We start from the raw sequence: 20,942 nt of genomic DNA on the forward strand, positions 1-20,942 counted from the left end.
GATTAACTGAAACCTCTTTGCTATGTCATTTATTTTGGGGAAAATGAAGTCGTTACAGGAATATTATAATTTATTTGCTGATGAGAAACAATGGAGGGGACTAGTCAATGGAGATCATACCTACTAAACTACGGACCATTTAAAAAATACACGAATTCGTATTAATATTTTATAATTTTCCCATCAATTTCCCTTCCTTTGTTCATTTCCTGGCTACACAAAGCATTTGCTGTTAAAATTTCCTTATTGTGTTCGGTTTTTGTTCTTGGTTTTGTTTATTTTTTTTGGACCCCTGCCCTTGATCGGTTATCTTTTGGGTAATACATTCCTCAAACTATTTTTTGCCTTCTATGCTACTTTATGTTCACTTTATTAAAACATACACAGTAAATTCCTCTAAAATGCTTCGGTTTCTGTTGTTTGCTGTTTGTTGTTGTCTTGTCACCTAAGTAAAGTAAATAGTGTTGCATATTATTATAATTAATATTTGTTTTTGTTTTTTGTTTTTCATTAACGGGTCTTCGCTAATCAAATCCGACATTGCCGCCGCTAAATTTTTGGGCTCGGCACTTTTATTTCATTTGTTATTTGTTTCGTTTTTAATGTGCTCCTTACATTTTACACACTCAGAGATGCCTGCTTTCGTTTGAGTCTGAAATTGTTTACATTTAATTAAATATCTTGTTTGTTAAACTCGAAAATCAGATTTTAGAGATTATGCTTGTATTTCAGATTTAGATTTTTCCATTAGTTTTCCTTGGATTTCTATCAATTTGTTTCTTTGGCGACTACACACACACACACAGGACAATGTCTACAAACGAGTACAATTTAGTTTAAAAACTTTTCAAGTTAGACTAAACGTAAACATAAATCATCTTGATCTGGATAGGGATGTGGCTGCGTTCGTGGCTAAGGATGTGGATGCGATTGCTCAGAACGAGGCTTCCACCAGGTAGGTGCCATCCATGGGCTGATTGTTTTGGCTATTTTGAGCATTGCTGGCAGCCGGCATGTATTTGCCGCAGGCCTAAACAGAAACGAGAATGGAGCAGAAAATGCATTAGGGCTTTTACCGTTTGAGGTCAGGTTTCAAATGATTAATGATAGCTTCACACGGTGTACGATATGCCTACAACCAAAAAACAAAAGCATCGACGTGGATCAAACCCGCAGCCATTTAATATTTTAAGTCTATCAATTTTAAGGGATGCTCACTGAGTAAGCTAACTAACTTTAAAAGTTATTTTATAAAAACTTATATAATCATGAAAAACTCTTTTTTTGTAAAAATGTATATCATGGTTAAACACATTTTTAACATATATTTACATTTAAATAAATATAAATATTTGTATGAATAACAATATATGTTGCTGTTAAATTACAAAGTATTGACTAACTTTACTGTCTTTATACATTTTCAGCAAACTCTACATTGCATCTACACTTCTGCTACATTTGAGAAAACGGATTTCATAGCATACTTTTTTGCGCATCACAAGAAAAAACTGAAACTCCTAAAAGAGTACCATTGATGTATATATTTTTTGATGAAGAATTCTTGTTAATATAAATAATTTTATCCTAGACTTATGATTAAAATGAGTTCAAGTCTGCCTGGTGAGATGGGTTGATATACAAAAAGTACAAGACCAACAGAGATAACAAAGTCAACACACACAAACCGTATATATACACATAAGTATAGAGAGAGGTTTACGGAAAGTGAATTAAGACCCACCTGCAAATGCGGGTCCTTTACTCTATGTACAGGGTATGCTGCTGTTTTTGGGGGCATATAGCTTACCTGGTAGCGCTGGGAGCAGCAGCGGCCGCAGCAGGACTGCAGCAGACCGGCGGCACTGTTTGTCGAGTGGGCGGGACTGGCCATCGGCGACGGGGAGCCCGGTCTTTTGGGCTGGCCGTTATACGGAATTTCTAACTCGACAAATTCTCGATCCTGCCGGTTTTTTTTTGAGCATTGAGAGGTGTACAGCCAGAGAAGAATTTTACAAAGAGAAACGAAGAATACATAGAGTACAATGTTGTTTTTTTTCTTTCTTTTTTTTGTTTTTGTCAACAATTTTACAATATAGAAATTTGGGAATGGGGTCGGGGGATTGGTTTATTACACACACAAAACACAGGATGGGGTTGTAAATACATACGCATAAACAAATACTTCAGAGCGAGAGACAAGAAGAACGGGCGAGCGTTTTTGGCTCTTTCGAGTTTAAACAACAATTAAAACATTAAGCTGGTCTAGGGGGAAAGGTGGGCACAAGTTATAAACATTTGAACGCTACAATTTATTAATTAATAAATTAAGTGATTTTTTCTTGATGTTTTTGCGGCTCCTAAGCAATGACAATTGTACAAAGACACTATGAGAACTATTTTTCGTTACTTCAAAAAGACAGCCAAGAGGGGGCGGGCTAGGGGGCGGAGCAGCGGGCGGGCGATCACTTAGCGGAACGAGAGCGGTAAATGCAGGGGCGGAACGGAGGGCGGGGGCGTGGCAGAGCGGTACGAGTGGGAAGCAAGCGCCAGCGAGCGGCATTCGAGTGCGACTTTTGTTTAAAATGCGGCCACGTTTTAGAGCCACTCAAGACCGATTCTTGATTTATGGCCATACGTTATTTTATTGATTTGTGGTTTTAGGTTCAGATTTTAAGAGCTTATCAAGTGGAATAGGTTATTGTTACGACTAGAAAACATAAAAATGTTTATGGTGTATAAAAAATCGTTTGTGAAAGTGATAAAGGAAATCGTTTAAAAGTTTTATACATTATTAAACATATTCAAGAACGTTGGACAACTTCCTTCGTTTGCAAAAATATTGAGTTAAGTTATCAAAAGACACTAAAAACTCGTTAAATACTAAACTTTTTTATATTAGCATGAATAATAAGATTATCAAAACTTGTACAATTATTTAAAATGATACAAAATAATACTTAAAATATCAAAAATGATTAGCTTGAGCAAAACAAAATGTATCTTTAATGCCCAAAAATTCTATCAAGGAATAAATAAATAAATTTACTATCAAATTCAAATTTTGTTATCCAGCGTTATTTTCTTTTAAATTTCAAACAAATTTGTATCCTCTTAAAATAGCACTGCTGCTGAGCAAGAACTATTTTTAATCGAATTTGAATTAGCCCATTAAATGGGAATTTACTCTTTATAAATTAAGAATTACATGTTGTACGCCTTAATGGCCTTTTATATCCACTTAAGATATTGTGCATTGTTTTTAATGATACCTCCACTCACTTGATGAGCCCCCTCATCTATTTAAATTGTTTAGATTTTGATATTGTTGGATTTTTATATTCGTTTTGGGTTTTATGTTGACAGCAATCGATTGCATATGGCTAAATGGACGTTTCAAAAATTTCTTGATAGCATGTGGGGGAGCATTCGCATATCGTTCGAACCGATACTGTTCGGTAATGACCTATTCGAGGAACTTAAAACAGAACAGAGCGCATAGCATTCAACACGAATCGTTCTCTTTCAACAGAGGGTATTGAAAATCAACACAAAAAACAACCGACAATCAACAAAGAAAAAAACTAAAATTCGAAATTGAAAATTGGAAATCATAAAAATTAATTGCAACGCGTAAACATGAACGAGATAGAAAAATAGAGATAGCTAGAGAGATAGAGAGAGAGAGAGAGAGAGGGGGATAGTGAAAGATTGAAGAAAGAACGGAACTTAAATACAAACCGAAAGCACTTACTTTGGCGAATTTATATTCGTTTATCAGAGCATAGACATTGATATTCATTGCTTTTTATTTCTATGTTTTATATTTGCTTGATTTCAAAGCCAGTTTGGCCTCAGATCGTGTGAAAAACATGACACAAATGGTGAACTTAGAACATAAAACTTAGGACGTAATACAAAAGTTCCGACACACAATGTACAGAAAACAGATTGAAATAAAAACAAACGGAAACCAGAAGGAAAACTTAAATTTTGTTCAATAAAAAATGCATATACAAAAGATGCTGAATATTCGCATTTCAGTTCAGTTTTTTTTTTCTCTTGGCTCTTTGCGATTTTCGATATTGATTTGGATTTAGATTTGGATTAATGAGAAGACGCGATAGTTCTAAAAGGCTTAACAACAAATCCTTATTCCTCTGGCCATTTGCTGTTCTGTTTGCCGTTGCCGCCGTTGGTGTTTTTTTGGCTGTGGTTGTCGCTCTCGTTGTTGCCGTTGTCATTGCTTGCCTAATGAGCTTGTGGCGAACCTTACAATTTCTGACTATAACTGAGATGTTCAAATGTTGCTACATCTGTCACGGAGTAAAAACGAAAAGTGTATAGAGAGAGAAGAGAGTGTGATAGGTAAATCATAAGTTTAAATCAAAAATTCAAACACTGAGCGCGCAGTCGACTGACAATAATACGTATACATCACATATATTTTTATATATATAGATATATATATTTGATTTAAGAGAGAAATATTGAGATAGCTGTAAAGCGAAGGACGAAATTGCTTCGCACATCGCGTATACGCACCGTTGTCTTCTCCAGACATCGCAGCAAGTGATGGTGCTGCAGCTCAAAGATGTCCTCGTCCCGATAGTTGTCATCCAGCTCGATGCCCGACTCCTGGGCGGCCCACCGAGCCTCGGCGGCCTTCTTCTTGCTGACAAAAGCGGCTCCGGACGAGGCCTTGGCAATGCGGATGCGCGCCAGGCGAGCTTTCTGCAAGGCCACAACACATAACACATAATGAGTAATTGTGGGTGGTGCTAGGTTGCTAGCCAGGGGGTGCACTCAAACAAAATATAGTTATTGCTTGCAAAGTATGATTACAAAGCTCAGAAAACTGTTTCTAATTTTAATAATTAAAAATCTATTATGAAAAATATTTCTAATGCCAATAAATGCAAAATGCAATAATGCAAAACTCAATTTACAAATATTTTTGATTTATACAAATAAAAATATAAAACTTTCTTTTTTATAATAATTCGGAATTTTTTTTTAAAGTCTTATAATGACTTATTGGCTGCAATTGACTACCAATATTGCTAAAATATACACTTTGTCTATAAATGGCTTACCCGCTGCGCCTTGCGCTTGTCCGCTCGCTGGTTCTGGTGATAGATTCTACTAAAGTTCGATACGATAACAGGTACAGGTAAGGCGATGACCAGCACACCACTGAGTGAGCAAACGCCGCCCACAATTTTGCCAGCTATTGTCTCTGGCACCATGTCGCCATAGCTGTAAGAGATCGAACGATTTTAGGATTAGTAATACATAGTAATACGTTGAGTTTTAAGGTTTAGATTAATAGCTACAGAAACTAAAAACATGTGTATTTAATAACAAAAATATTGATTTCATATCAAAATAATAAGTAAATTTAAATTAAAATCAAAAGCTTCACTGTTTCTTTTTTACAAAATGAAATAAAATATCAGATTTCTACAAAACACTAAGAATATATAGAAACAAATTAACCGAAAGCACCAGCAGCTATGACTGCTGTACAAATAAATAAATATTTAAATATAAAAACAAAGTTTAAAAATTTCCAATTTTAAAAGAATAATATTATTATCTTTCTAATTTAAGGTTTTTATTTAAGTTCTTGTTAAATGTTGTTTACTGTGTTAATCTCAGAACAAATTTAGTTAAAGTAGACTCACCCCAGCGTCGTCATTGTGACGATGGTGTACCAGAAGGCCGCCGGAATCGATGTGAAGTTGGTGCCGTTGACGTTCTTCTCGGCGTAGAACATGACGGTGGCGAAGATGATGATGGCCATGGCCAGCGAGAAGACGAGGAAGCCCAGCTCGCTGGCGCAGGACTTGAGCGTGTAGCCGAGGATCCGCAGTCCCTGCGAGTGGCGCGAGAACTTGAAGATGCGGAAGACGCGGAACACGCGCAGCGTGACGAAGGCGCCGCTCACGTCGTCGTTGTCGGTGATCCCCAGTCCGATGTAGTACGGCATGATGGCCACCACATCGATGATGCTCATCACCGAGCGCACGAACTTGCAGCGATCGGGGGCGGCGAACAGGCGGAGCAGATACTCCGCCGTGAAGATCATCACGCAGGCGGTGTCCAGGCAGAAGAAGACGATCTTGTAGCGCTCGCCGCAGGGCAAAGTTCCAGCTCGACCCGGGCGATGACCGCACGGCACTGTCTCCACCACATTGGCCATCACGGAGACGGCGATGAAGAAGCCCGTCACGTAGTAGAACACCAGGGCGGACGTCGACGTGTGCGGATTCTCGAAGGCCCGCCACATCTTCTGCCGCATGTTGGTCAACTGCTGCAGATTCTGATCCCCGTTCTCCGACAGCTTGTCGTCCATCAGCCGCTCCGCATTCTCCCGCTTCCGGTCCCTGTAGTCCTCGTAGCAACAGTCCCCAATCACGTCCGGCATGATGCCAAAGAAGGCCAGCTCCTCGTCGTAGCTGGTCAGGCATTCGTGCTTCGGATAATGCAGCTTGCCCGTCCGGTAGTAGTTGAGTATGTGCCGGAATATGTCCGGGTCCCGGTCGAAGAAGTACTCTTTGCAGTCCTCGTCGTAGAAGAACTCCCTTTCGTTGGACCCTAAAAAGATAAAAAAAAAGAATGTCAATACCACTTAAATAATATTTTTCATGGAGTTTTAAAGGACTAATTAACATTTTAAATAAACCCTTTCAGCTAAAGAAATAAAAGGATGTTTTACCCCTATAATTTCTTTCAAAACTAAAAAAAAAACAGAAGTATATCGCTAGCAACATAAACAACCTACATATACTCAACAAAAAACCACTTTATTGAACTAAAAATTTATATTTTGCCTAATAGAAATTTTAAATTGTAAAAATCACGTTTGGGCTTTAGTCCGTTGAAGGTAACATACATTATCGTATTATGTTAAAGGTAACATACATTATCGTACTTTTCAATTTGGTATACTTAAATTTTTAAATATGTTTTTAATTATTCACAAGTGATAAAATTATTCTATGACAACACATTCTGAGGAATTGCCTATTTGGCTGAATAATTCCATTGCAAGACTTGCACGTCTTTCAAAGTCATAAACAAAAACATATTTGAAAAGGTATACAAACAAACATCAATGCAATGTCTTAAAATAATAACATTGCGCTAACGTTGCTTGGTGAACTCTAAAAGGTCAAAGTTTGTTGGTAGGAATAGTAGTAGTAATTGTGTTGTTTCAGGAATCGATTATGTTTTTTGGACACATATAATTACTTTTTAACTACAGTAGAACTTCCGTAAGTCTAACTATTTAAATAGGTAATACTTTTAGAGAGTGTAATTAAATTTTACAATTGAATGGTTTTTTACTTTGTGAGAGATATTTAAACTTAAAAAAGATCGACTGATTGAAAAATTATTAGAAAAATTGGGAATTTCTTAAAATTTGAAGATTTTATATAGGGCTGTCTAAGAACTTTCGGTTAACCTAACGGTTAAATGAAAATCTTCGAAAATCCAATTTAAATATTGGTAAAGGAACCTAACCTACGTTTCTATTATAATAGTCATTTATTATTTAGTTTGACTATAGTCATTTACCCTTTTAATGTAACGTACCTAAAAGAGTATCTGGATATTTTTCCAAGGTGTTTCGCCACGTCTCGAAGCGGCGTCCGGAGACGTTGATGAGGAGCTTCTCGTCGTCCGTTTTGCGGCGGTCCTTGGGCATCGGGGGCGGTGGCAGTGGGTGGGTGGCTATCGGCACCCACCCGATGGCCGCCGCCCGGGCGAAGGGCAGCCAAGCGGCGACCGAGGCCATGCTATGGGGTGGAATGTTTCAGTGTCCCGGCTGACGACTGTGGGGCTCCTCGCTGGGCTTCTCTTCTACCCTTTCCTTAATTGTTCTTGGCTAATTTCCTATTGTATTTGGCAGTTGATTCGGGGTGTTCCTGGGCCCACTGCGGGTTGAGGGGAGTCGCCGAGCCTGGGTTTTACTCCTATTTTAAAGCTTTTGTCCGCTGCCCCCGTTGTTCTTATTGTGTTGCGAGTGCATTTTCGCAACTTCTGGCTAGCTGTGTTTTATTGCTTAAACTTATTGCTGTCATTTTGCTGTGGCTGCTGCTGCTCTTGCTTTTATTGTTCACTGCGGGGATATGAAAAGTTTCCGGTGTTCCTCAGTTGTGTTGATGTGCAGCACTGCAAGAAAGAAAAGAAAAGTTGGCGGGGCTTGAGCACAAGTTTTAGGGCGGAAAAACGGTGGGTATGAGACTTTTAATTCCACGAAAAGTTTCTGAGACACGCACCGAGTCATACACACAAAAACTCTGAAAAGTGCAATATCAGCTTAAAGTTTGTGACATGTTGGTTGATGGCAACAACAAATTATTCTAAAACTAAGGATAACACAAAAAAAAATTACAAATAAATATCTTGAATGTTTCTTTAATTATTATTGTTAAATTAAATTAATGTTAATAATCCAAAATTATACTGGCAAAAATCTAGCAACTCATTAATGTTACCTGATTTATAAAAATAATGTTATATTTAAGTAAGCACAAACATCATGAGTTTAGTTTCAAGAAAGATATACAAGTAAAACAGAAATACATATGTATCAAAAGTCATTAAATTTATTTTTAGTCAGCACTTTCAGAGAAATTGCAAAAATGCTCTTTCTATTTTCCAACTACAAATGTTAAGGCAATATTTTGTTCAGTTTTATTTAAACAAATACCTTAGAAGATTAAAACATTCCAACTACAAATGTTAAGGCAATATTTTGTTCAATTTTTTTTAAACAAATACCTTAGAAAATTTAAACATTCCCACATTTACAATTAAATCCTCCGCAAATAGTTGAAGTCCATGTGAATAATATTCGTTTGGGATTTGCTCATTTGAATATAAAACACCCACAGTTAATCTGGAGGCATGCAATTGTTTGAAATTCACTTCAATCGAATTCTAAAGTTTATGGGGAATCCCAAATAGTGTTGTATCCCCCCGTTCAATGGGTTTTCCGACTTTCTCAAAGCATAAATATTATCATAAATCTGTGGGAACAACCAGCTAGCACAAACTACACTACACACAAACGCACATATCGACCCACTCCTCAATTTCTCGCTTCACTTGTTTATATTATCAATTTATCCCCTGCCCTCCGCCGACGCCTCTGCACATATATTGTATATAAAATGATTCACAGAGGCAGCAATCGACAGACAACGCCATTCAATGCGTTTTCGAGCAGCGCTCTGTCTAAATATTTAAACGAGCCAAACGGAATCGAGCCAACTGGAGCGCAATGTGGGGATATGGATATATTGTATGCCCCCGTGGGTCCAGCAGCTGAGACCATTTTAATGGTTCGAGCCAGCGGAGTGAACGACCATCCGACGTTCTTCCATCTGGTCGTCCATGTCTGGATGGTTCTGGTTTTGGTTCTCGTAGGACCAGCATGGACACAGTGTGAGAATTATCCAACAATAGACTTACAATATTCTGCAAGCAAACACCTTCCTTTAATTCTACTTTTATTGTTTTGAGCCTTCTGTTCATTTTATTATCAATATTGAAGATCAAAAGGCAATTATTATAATAAAATAAGAATTTGCTTTACATGAAAATATATTTCCTTTTTAAATGGACTTATTTATTTAACCTTTTAAATCAATACGCTGATTTTTTTTTATATTCTAAAAACGATATCCGTTAACTAGATTAGGAGGATTTTTAGTCTATTTTAACTTTGTATATTAAAAATAAGAACTCTTCTAAATCGTACATATCGATTTAGCAAAACGAGTTTAAATTTATTTCGACTGACAGTGTTAAGTATAATAAGATAATTCTTGCAAAAAAGTTAACGAAACCAACAAAGAATGACTTTACAAATATTTGTAAACTGAGTTTTTAATTAATGAAGCCAAACATTAAAATACTTTAATAATTTACAAAAATGTATGTTCAACTTAAAAATTAATTATTTATTTGTAATCTTGTGGTATTTTGATCTTCGAATTTTGGTAGTAAGTCAGCATACCAACCATTCTATTTCTGAAATCAATGAAATTCTATTGACGCATTACTTCATTCTTCTCTCAGTGTATTTGAATGATTGGGCGGTATGCGTGGGCGTCTTTGCGTGCCTTTGTTGCTTGGTCTTGCCAGTCGCACAACAAATTTATGTGCCTTTCTATAGACAGTAAACACCCTGCAAATCTTCGTTGGGCCACAAGTCATTTTCCAAACAACAATTAGAACGCAAAAAGTTTTTGTGTCTATGTCTGTCCTTCGGCCTTGCGGCTCACCCCCCACCCTTTGGCTAGCAACCACCCACCCAGCTGGGAACTGTGACAAAAAGTCATTTATTTCCATAAATGTCATTGCTTGGCATGGCTCTTGAAGTCTATATAATGTGTGCCTTTGATTTATACAATATTTATGGCTCTGTCGCTAGTTGTGTCACTGGCACTGCCGCGATTGTTATTCCATTGCTCTGTTATTCTGGCCAAGAGCACATCGACACTGCACTGCCCGAAACTGATACACCATTCGCTACGCAACGCCAACAGAAGTGTTTGCTTATTTATGCGCACCTGTCAATGGCTTCTACACTTAGAGAAAATAATAAAAAGTTCATAGAAAAGTTTGTTAAGTTGTAACCCAGAAATCTTAATAAGTTAAACAGCACAGTTTACGGAATTCACGAAAAGGACCAGGTTTTCGTTACCAAATAATATTCACTTCTTAAATAGTTTTCTACTAAAGTTTGTTAAAGATTCATAAAAGAAAACTTTTTCTTATCAAATATAATTATAATTAAAATTATATCAAAAATGCTTTTGATTGATAAACTATTGATTAGTTTTTCTAAGTTAAAAAGATATTATTAAAAATATTAAAATTAATTTAAAACACGTGTCTATTTGCCCAATTTAAAAAATATATATTTTATGTATAACTAATATTTCAAAAAAAAATGCTGCTTGTTCATTAATATGAATTTGATATAGAAAATTGATTTTCAAACATTTTTACGCTAGGTGTACTAATGACTCAAAGGATTCTCCTATGGGAGAAGTGATAGGAGGTGTTTTGGGGCGAAGTGGAAGGTGCGTTTGTCATTCGGCGTTGCCATAACAATAGCCATTAGGAGTTATTAGTTCGCTGAATGGAAACGACTAAGACACGACCACGACACAAAAACGTTGTCAATACTTGAAGGCTAAGGTTAGACAAGGTTAGCTCAGGTGATAGATGAGAATGGGGTTTGTATAGACTTCCTTTGGCTTATTTAACAAATACTTGCATGCAAAACATGCCAAATGAATATTACGGTTCTTATTTGATTGATGACGATAACGCTGTTTTTATTATGACAACTTATTTGAGTTGATGAGAATTTGATTAATACTCATTTGGTCTCATAAATATAGGTCAAGAAAACAGGTTTATAGCCTGCACCTGCCCTAAAAGCCTCCATTTGCAAAATTGCATTCAAGTTTACATTTGCATCGCAAGTAAGCTCAGTTTACCCAGTTCATCATATCACACATTATCCAAACAAATTCCGCGTCCATGTCCATTAACCGATGGCGAGTCAAACAAACCGACAGTTTCAACCTTCTTTGGCACACGTTACACCCATTTCTACCAGCATTCACCCACATCCACCCACCCATTTTCCCCCAACACTATTTGACAGCAGACAATGGGCCGCGGACTCGTAGAGTGTCAGGCCTTAATGTTTTAATGCCACATTATCCTATCAACAATTTTCCACTATAGTTTGACGTTCGTCGTGTTCAGAATATGTACAGAGAAACAAATATTTGCGAATATTTTTTAGAGAGAGTTCCTTTTTGTATTTTTGAACAACATTTTAATTTAAATGCATAGAGTTTTTAATCAAAAGTTTTAAGTTCAACACTTAAATAGAAAAATATAAAAACCTTATAAAAATGATCTCCTTGTGAAAATCTAAAACCGCTCTAAATAAATGTTTTTTTTTGGATTTAACCTTTTTAAAAATCAAAGTCGTTTCAATAAAAGTATTTGAATGGAACGCAAATAGTTTTTATTTTTTTCACTGTGCATCTATAGTCGTTGACCTTGCTTTTGTTGTTCATGGTGGACGAAATGGAAATTAATCAATGCCGTTTGCTCTGCTCTCCTGCTCCACCCCCACATCAAAAACCACCCACCACCCACTGATGACGTTGATTTTGATGTTGATGTTGATGTCTGGGTGTCGTTAGGCAATCCAAGGAGAAGTTCGTTAGGAGGAAAAGCAGAGCGACAGGATCAACGTATTCGGTGCGTGGTGTGTGCCATCAAAATAAATTGTCAAACAGCAAAAGAGGGGCGGACAAGGTCGGGAAGTTGGTGATGGTGACCCATTCCGTCCAGCTGTCGAATGAAAAACACCTTGGCGCCAAATGAGGGGGTGCTGAATGTGACTTCCGCTTGGCTCCAAAACAAAGGCGCCACATGTCCCTATTATATGCCATTTTTTTCGTCCCTCTCTGGGCTTCCATTAATTATTTGCATAGTTTATTTTAGCTAAGCGTGGCAAGGGGCTGCCTAATTATTTGCCAGTTAGTTGGCTACTTTTAGTTACATTTCGTCTCAAGGCTACACTTTGTTGGGGGGTAAAACAATGCCCGTTCATCTCTCATCATAATGATGTGGATCCATCCATCCATCCATTCATCCATCCATCCATTCATCCATCCATTCATCCATCCATCCATTCATCCATCCATCCATCCATCCATCCATCCATTCATCCATTCATCCATTCATCCATTCATCCATCCATTCATCCATCCATTCATCCATCCATTCATCCATCCATTCATCCATCCATTCATCCATCCATTCATCCATCCATTCTTCCATCCATTCATCCATCCATTCATCCATCCATTCATCCATCCATTCATCCATCCATTCATCCATCTGTCCATCTATCTACGTCGCGTTCCCTCAACCTACATTGTTTGGGATTTGGATCAGTTGCCTTTTGGTCTCTGACAGCCATTATAAACATTTCAATCAACAAATTCGATTTAGCAATACATGGAAAGGTGAGTGAAATGTACTCCCAGTTGAAAATCAATCAATTTTGGATAAAGAAGAAAGAACTTCTTTGTTCGAAAGGTCAGCTTAAATAATTAATGATTTATTTTTATCTTTCCTATCAAACTCTGAGTTTATCCTTCATATTGTTAAAATAACATCTTTGTTCAAAAGGTCATCTCGAATTTATGTGTATGTTTAACAATTGATTCATTATCAGTTTTGTTTGCTTGTTAAACAAACCAAAAACATTTTTAAGAAATGAGTGAATGGACTTTACAGATTTAATAGTAGTTTTCATTATTACATTAAGAAGGTTATACTTAATTGAAATTTAAAATCAGCAATTTTAGCTAATTATTATATCTCAAAGTTATTATGTATTATATGACTATAAATTTCTTTACTTTTTAAACGTACCGTTCTGCAAGAAGAACAATTGATTTATTAATATTTAATAAATAGTAATAACAAAAAGGGACGAAAAAAACGTATACAATTGGGACATGTGGCGCCTTTGTTAAATAAAAAAAAATAAATAAAAATTAACCCCCAAATTACATTTCAAGAATAAATTTATTGAAATTTATTCAGCTATTTCAAAGAAGATTTTTAAAAATGGTTACGATAATTAGTGTAATTTTATTCCAATAGCTTAAACAAGAAGCCCTAGAATAGCTATCCAAATATCATCAGCATAAATATAGCATACTTTTCTGACCTTCAGCAGTGAAATAACCATATCAATTTACACCTCAGAGCGGACATAATCATTATCTATTAATGTTGCTTTCAGGGCATATCAACTTCGCCGCCATCTCATTCGTGTTTTTCCACTCTTGTTTGTGCTTCCTGACTGCTCGTTTTTTTTATGTTTTTGTTTTTGTTTATCATAAAGTACAAACGGGCAATGCAGACCACCCAGACCACCCAGACCAGCCAGACCACCACCTACTCGGCCCTCGAGACCGTTCCATTCAATTTGGAGCCCCAAAATGCTAGTTAGGCATTAATGTACGAAACACACGAGAAGTCTACGGAAATCCTGTGAGTTTTCCTTCGCAGCCATTGCGTGGGCCAGCTTTATTATGATGGCTTGACTTTCTCTTCTTTTTTAGCCCTCTCAAAGCGGAAGCAATTTTTGCGAAAAAAAAACAAAAAATAGTATAGGAAAAAACATGGCCAGGTTGAAACCAATTGCAACTTTGAGTCAAAATGCGAAACAAAAAGAAATGGAAGAGTTTCCAGATCATAAACGCAATTTTATGGCCTGGGCGGCATTTCAATTTTGTATTTTTATTGACAATAAGTTAACAATGTTTACTTTTAGTTTTGTGTTGTTGGGCTATTTTTAAACAATCCCAACAACCTCCTAAACAGACCAAAAATACCCAGCGTTTTCCCAACTGCTTCGCGTTGCTTTTCTTTTGTTTACAAGCTGTTTTTGTTTTTAATTTTATTTCATCGGCTTAATGAAAAAATGAGAAATATGTACAATTGAGCGGCCAGAGAAGAGAGAAAGAGAGAGAGAGAGAGACAGAGAGTGAGAAAGTAGGGAGAGTGTATCACTTTCTCTGCGCCTGCTCATGGGACCCTTGGGGGCTGGTCTGGGCTTTGGATATGGGCTTTGCGTCTGGGTCTCGGACTCGGATACGGATTCGTAAACGGATTCGTATACGGATTCGGGTTCGGCTTTGGACTTTGGACGATCCGGATTGGGATTGGTTCGGGCTCGCCCTTGCCCACGCCGTCGGCTCAACATCAAACAACATTTCAGCATTTGTCTCTGGGCCTTATGAACATTTTATAATTTTCCCTGTACTTTCTACTTTGGCTCGTGAGTCTGTCGCTACGCTTAAGTAGAGGCTTATGTATCCGCCCACTAAGAATCCAATTGAAGGTGTCTCCTCAAGTAAGGTGTCTATTTGGCAAGCATTTCAAAGAAACTAATTCGGTTTAGTGCCGCCTTTCCTTGATGGAAATTAATTCGGTTTTATGCACGATTTATACATTGAACCACCTATAGCTCTATAAATATCTCTGTTGCGATATTGATCCGACCGGTGCATTTTGGGTCAACAGATTTATGTTTGCCTCCGAGGCAAGCTAATTATGCTAATGCATTCTGTATTAGCTATTACCTACTTGCAATGAACTATGCTAACAATTCTAAATAAAAAACATATTGATATAAAAATAGCAACAAAATTGTAAGTTTGGTTAACTTGTTGGTAATTTAAATTTAAAATAAAGGCATTACATTTATTGTCAACCAGTTGAGATTGCCTTTGCATATCAAATTCATTATTAATTAGTATGGTTAAATGTAAATAAAGCTTTGGATGAAATGTTTAATCAACAACTTAATTTTTAATTAAATCATTAATATTGCTTTATTGGCTGTAAATCCGCATAGAAGCTTTTATTAAATGCATATAATTATTCGGCCAATTGATGCATGGTCAATTAACATCGCAATCTGGAAGCTAAATAAAATTATTTCACCAATATATTTGTTTGCCTTGGCAAGAAAATCATTGACCAGATTTTCAGAAGCATTCGCATATTAATTTTGCTGAGCAGCAAAACACTGCGTATGCTTATTATTAATTTAAAACATTGCCCATACGTCATATTACGCCAGAGGACAAAACAAGAAAAGGTCGAATGCGCCCACAACAATTCGATTACAAGTTGATTTATTATTTAAATTGCATGTACCGAAACAAATATTGTCAACAATAAGGAAACGTGAATGCTTTGGGATCCGATAAGAAAGGGTTACTGGAAATTGAGGAACTCAATGGCCTGTGCACTTTGAAAAATACAACCCAAATTGGCAATCCATTTTCTATTTTCTCATAACAACCATTGCATTTTAAGCTTTACAATGATGTTGTAAGATGTCGTAAAAGTTTAGTTAAGTTTGTAGTGACATTTGACTTTAAAATAATCAACAATTAATTTGACTTTGATATAAGGTATTGTTTCAAATATAATTGTTTGTTTGAAATGCAAATTTTGTTATTTTTTGCAACTTAACATTTTAAAGTTGTGGAAAGTAAATTTAATTTCGCATATTTTAATTTCAATTTATTGAAACAAAATTTAGACAAGATTGTGTATATAATCTCAAACTTTGGAGCCGATTTTCCTCTATATTTTTTACTGTGTGCAACTTCTTTGCTTACATAATAATGTTGGACAACGGGATGTTGAGAACAACTAGCTCGAGACTTTAATTTTGCTATTCAAATTAATTGCAAAACTCATAAAAACTTTACAGCGTCGTGCTTATCAGTTGGCCAACATTGTCCGCTGGAGTGGCTGCAATCCACCGAATCCCCCATCTCCCCCGAAAAAACTTTTGTCCTGATGGCCCTGACAAGGCGGAAAATCAGGAGCGGATCAGGGGAATGAGGGGCGGAGGGAACATCCAGTGGACGTGCAAGTGACCCAGAGAGCCAAATCCTAGGCAGCACTGAGTGGGTGGTTCGGGTGGTCACGGTGAATGAATGGAATGGTGGCTAAGGCCAATGGCGTAATTTATGTAGGCCCGCTAAGCCTTTCCATGCGTAAAATGTGATTATATCTGCGTAGAAATACGCATACGACCACGTACGGATTATGTGTTCTATATGTGTGTGTATATACTGTGGGAGACAACAATGGCTAATACAATGTTTCAAAATCAATATAGGGAAAAAAAAATTAAAACAAGTAGTTAAACCTATAAATTGAAATAAACAAATTAAAAAAAATATTGAATTTAAAAAAATTAGCCGATACGCTGAAATTGTGCTTCAGAGTATATTTTTCAGAAACCATTTTTTCAAAAAATTTGTCTTAAATAGCAAATTTAAAGTTAAAGGTTTAAAATTGACTTTTAGTTGAAGAAGAGATTCCTAGGACACCCCGAAAATAAATTACTTTTATTAAATTAGAACATTAGAAAATGTTTTGTTCATATTCAAGGCTATACAATAATTAATAAAAAAAAAAAAACAAGTTTTGAACCGAAAAAGCGCCATAGAAAATGTGCCATTGCAATTTGGCAAAATAAAAGCATTACTTAATTTGAAATTCAACCGAATGTAACGATAAATCAAGATGAAATGATAAAATGACCACATTGAGGTGCCCACGTGCATTAAGTTACAAAGGAATTGTCATTCTTATCCAATGATAACAAAACAACAACTACAGGCTGCGCTGCGACTGCGCTGCGACTGCGCTGCTGCTGCTGCACTAAGCGCGTCATCAAAGAAACACACACAATCGCACCCACACTCACGCACAAAGAAAAGGCCTGTGTGTGTGTGCAGCTGTGATCCATGTATTAGTGCGGCTTTGTTGTTGCGCCAAAAACCAAGCCAAGGATTTTTCGCACATTTACGCCAGCAAATGGACTGCTGCTGCTGCACTGAGCTTAATTTTAAGTTCTTGATTTATTTATATATGTTTTATAATAAACTGTCATAAAACACAAGATAAGAATACCTCCTGCGTGCTTTATAGCATTGCAAGTTTCCCCAATTTCTTAAAGATTTTTGTAAAAATTTTAATTTTTATTTATAATAATTTATCAGGGATACTTTTTCCAAGATCGTATACTAAAAATAATTGTATAAAGAAAGGAACACAATACAGAACACAATAACAGAAGTACCAATATTTAAAATAATTTTCCAATTGAGTCTAAGAAATATTAAAAAGTATTATATTTTCAACAGGAATATTATGTAAATTAAAAGGCATAGTGTTTTCTTAGCCTTTTTTTGATAATAAACAAAAGCGGTAATAAAATAAACTCAAGATCATTTTAATTGATGCTTGAACTTATAAAATTTATAGAGAACTTTGTGACGGTTATTAAAGCAGATAGTGCGATTTTAATCTTATTCATTAAATATAGGTTAATTTTTATTTCAAATAATATGAATTTTTCCCAGTGTCCTGTTGCTCCTTGCTGCCCCATTCTCCCTTTCTCTCCTACAGACGACCTTCACTTTCATACGGACGACCGTTATATATTTTGTTTGCTCAACGCTTTTTTAACATGATATGTTGTTTCTATTTTTTTGTTGGTCTGCTGCTGGATAAATTAATAACATGAGTGGGTGGACGAGGGGGAGGTTTTAAATAGGCCAACTATGCAAGAACAACTACTTGTTGTTGTGTTGCACGCACGCCATGAGTTGCAATTAAAAAGAGTTTTTTTTTTGTTATAAATGCCTTTAACAGTTAGCAAGGACATGGGCGGTTAAAAAACTGGATGTGAGTTTTCTATTTTTTTTTTGTTCTATTTTTTCATTTTTTTTATGACTGTTGTTGTTGCAGAGAAAACCGACCGCAACAACAAAAGCAACAACAGCAACATTCGCGGATACACACATTTTCACAAATCAAAAAAGCAAACGAATATTGCCACACACACACATACAACTACAATCCTACACACACACACACACAAACACGGACACGAGAGACAGACAGGAAAAATCTCTCTTTTTTTATGGATTTTCTGGGCAGGCAATCTGCTTTCGCTGATGTTTGATTAAACAATTGCTTTATGGTTCTTTATTACTGCTGTTGACTTTTGACCACTATCTAGCCGCCTTTCTCTGGGAAATTTGCGAAATAGTTTGCACATACATACGCATTTCTTTTTATTATTTTTTTACATTTTACACTTGTCGCCTCTTACACTTTTCCCACCTCCTCCTCCGCCTCCTTCTTCCGTTAGCCGCACATTTTTCTCCGCACTATTTCGTGTACATTTTTCCCCCGCTTTCGTTTCGGAAATTTCTTTTCTGGCCTTTCCTTTTAGGGAAATTAATAATATTTTTGGTTTTTTTTTGATAATTTTCTTAGCTTTGCCTGCACGCACGAGATGGCCACAAAAAACTTGGCCCAAACTGCGTCCCGCTATTTGCTCCGCTCAGCGAGTTTCTTCGGGGGGCGTTCAGACAAACAGTTCTCGACAAACTGAAAGTGAAATGTGAAAAGCAAAAAGCGCCAGCGCCTCCCACCGTCGGTATCACAATCCGAATCCAAATCCGAACCAGAATCCGGGACAGCACCAAAATACTCACGGAGTCGGCGCAGTTTGCAGAGCAAGTGGTGGTCACTGAAACAGCGAAACACAATCGGAACAGATGTTGATGTTGCCTTTCCAATCGGCTGCCGGACCTCAATGAGTTATCATAAAATATTTATGGGTCGTAATTCCCATCAAGGATATGGCAATTAATAAGAATGGGAAACAATACATTTTTGTTAAATTCATTAATCGAAAACCCAATTTATAAGCATATTTTCATTTGATTTGTATAAATACTTTTATCCACCCCTGTATGTTAACTTGTTCTAAAATAATTCACAAGATCATTACATACGGAGCATCTCAATTCAAATATTTTATATTATAAATAATTATCGTTCAAAAACCTTAAATTTATTAAAATTTTCAGACGAAAGTTCGTATAACTATTGCTACATGAGATGGCGGCTAACTTCTTTACATGTTGAAATCTCCCCTAAAAGTAGTTATAAAGAAATAACACTTTTTTTATTGGTAAAAAAAATTTTGGCAGCCTCGAAAATTTTCTCATAAAATATTTATTAACTTTGGTAATACAACTAACTTTGAGTTTACAAATATCACTGAATATCTAACAAGGATATGGCATGTTCACATACCTAGGGCAAAATGATTTCTAAACCAAAGCTAAACTAAAAGATTTGACCAGCTGCCGTTTTCAATTCCTAAAAATATTGATTTATAAAATGGATTTTTCTAATCTTAAAATAATCGGAGGACACTTTCGAAGGATCGACGACGAAATTTACAAAATGGGGGAACTGTCTAAGGTACTACAATATAATTATTTTTATATTTGGCAGAAAGTATAACGTTTTTTGATCGGAATTGAAAACAGAACCCTGGACAATAGTAATGTTTCTAAGCGAATGGCTATCCTGGTGGTTAAGGTTCCTATTTGGCAGCCGGAGCAGCTGCTTTTTCGCCCTCCTGAGGATCCTTAAATTGCTTGTGCCACTCGAGATTCATCTTGGTAACGGATTCACCTCGTTTGGCGGCCTGTTTTCCACTATATACCATAATGGCACAACCGATGGCGGTGAGAGCGATCATTATATTGGCCAGACGGATGCGCATTTTGTTGCGACAGCGCTCCATGACATCCTGACTGCAAAATGGGATAATAAATGTAAAGGACCTGTTGCATGCTCTGCATTAAACCCCAAATAAATACCTCACAAAATTGGGAACTTCAGCCTGCGTCTTGTATTTACCGGTCCACACCAACATTTTTCTCTCCAAATTGTTGGGCTCGTGATTTTTAATTGTCTCCCGCATTATCTTGCTGGTTCCAAAGGTTCGCCGCACCATGGCTCCAATTAAAGCGGTTTTGTTAAACATTTTGTTAAATTAAATCGGTTAAACTGTCGAAAGAAAACAGGAATTTTATGCAATTCGCTTTGAGATGTAACATAAAATATCGATAGTAGACCGATAGCAGGGAAATTTGAACGGGCACTTTAATATTCCATTGTCTATGTTGTTATGACATTGTAGCATTGTAATTTATTATTCACTTAATATATAAACTCTTAAAGGTTTATATGTTCAAAGTCAGCTTTTTTCCTCAAATCTATTTTTTTTTAATAAATTGTATTTTAAAAGTAGAGAACTATTAAATTCTTCTTTTAAGTATATCCAAATTTTAGGATTTGTATTTGTTTTTAAAATTTTGTTTATAAAAGCTTTGTTATGTCTTACCCACATACAACCGGTATGTAATTTCAAAATTACATAAATTGTGGGGATAGCTGTTTATTGATAA

General features: G+C 36.3%; 2 protein-coding genes across 6 annotated transcripts; both read right to left on the bottom strand.

Annotated features, from left to right (window-relative positions):
• Positions 1-269: 269 nt before the first annotated feature.
• On the bottom strand, positions 270-19,112 carry LOC128257242 (potassium voltage-gated channel protein Shal). Of its 5 annotated transcripts, none has more exons than XM_052988176.1 (7): positions 18,793-19,111; positions 7,603-8,181; positions 5,688-6,600; positions 5,097-5,259; positions 4,546-4,734; positions 1,811-1,963; positions 270-1,030 (listed from the first exon to the last, which is right to left on the bottom strand). In XM_052988176.1, the coding sequence occupies exons 2-7, from the start codon at positions 7,802-7,804 to the stop codon at positions 935-937; spliced, it is 1,716 nt and encodes a 571-aa protein (XP_052844136.1). In that variant the 5' UTR covers positions 7,805-8,181; positions 18,793-19,111; the 3' UTR covers positions 270-934. The 5 variants fall into 5 exon arrangements, with proteins under 5 accessions (XP_052844136.1, XP_052844135.1, XP_052844137.1 ...); XM_052988175.1 differs by having other exon boundaries at positions 18,782-19,111; XM_052988177.1 differs by having other exon boundaries at positions 18,759-19,111.
• Positions 19,113-19,679: 567 nt separating this feature from the next.
• Positions 19,680-20,598, bottom strand: LOC128257209 (UPF0389 protein CG9231). The gene is made up of 2 exons (XM_052988095.1): positions 20,352-20,598; positions 19,680-20,285 (listed from the first exon to the last, which is right to left on the bottom strand). Exons 1-2 carry the CDS (start codon positions 20,516-20,518, stop codon positions 20,072-20,074), a joined length of 381 nt encoding a protein of 126 aa, XP_052844055.1. The 5' UTR covers positions 20,519-20,598; the 3' UTR covers positions 19,680-20,071.
• Positions 20,599-20,942: the final 344 nt, after the last annotated feature.

This window comes from Drosophila gunungcola (assembly GCF_025200985.1).
Source record: "Drosophila gunungcola strain Sukarami chromosome 3L unlocalized genomic scaffold, Dgunungcola_SK_2 000002F, whole genome shotgun sequence".
In the NCBI taxonomy this organism is placed as follows: Eukaryota; Metazoa; Arthropoda; class Insecta; order Diptera; family Drosophilidae; genus Drosophila; species Drosophila gunungcola.

Excerpts from the sequence above, each read along its gene's own strand:
- LOC128257242 (XM_052988176.1), bottom strand. The coding sequence starts at position 7,804 with ATGGCCTCGGTCGCCGCTTGGCTGCCCTTCGCCCGGGCGGCGGCCATC. Across the intron at positions 5,260-5,687 it reads GTCACAATGACGACGCTGGG|CTATGGCGACATGGTGCCAG; the intron begins GTGAGTCTACTT and ends GATCTCTTACAG. Across the intron at positions 1,964-4,545 it reads GATGTCTGGAGAAGACAACG|GATCGAGAATTTGTCGAGTT; the intron begins GTGCGTATACGC and ends AAAAACCGGCAG.
- LOC128257209 (XM_052988095.1), bottom strand. The coding sequence starts at position 20,518 with ATGTTTAACAAAACCGCTTTAATTGGAGCCATGGTGCGGCGAACCTTT. Across the intron at positions 20,286-20,351 it reads GAAGTTCCCAATTTTGTGAG|TCAGGATGTCATGGAGCGCT; the intron begins GTATTTATTTGG and ends CCCATTTTGCAG.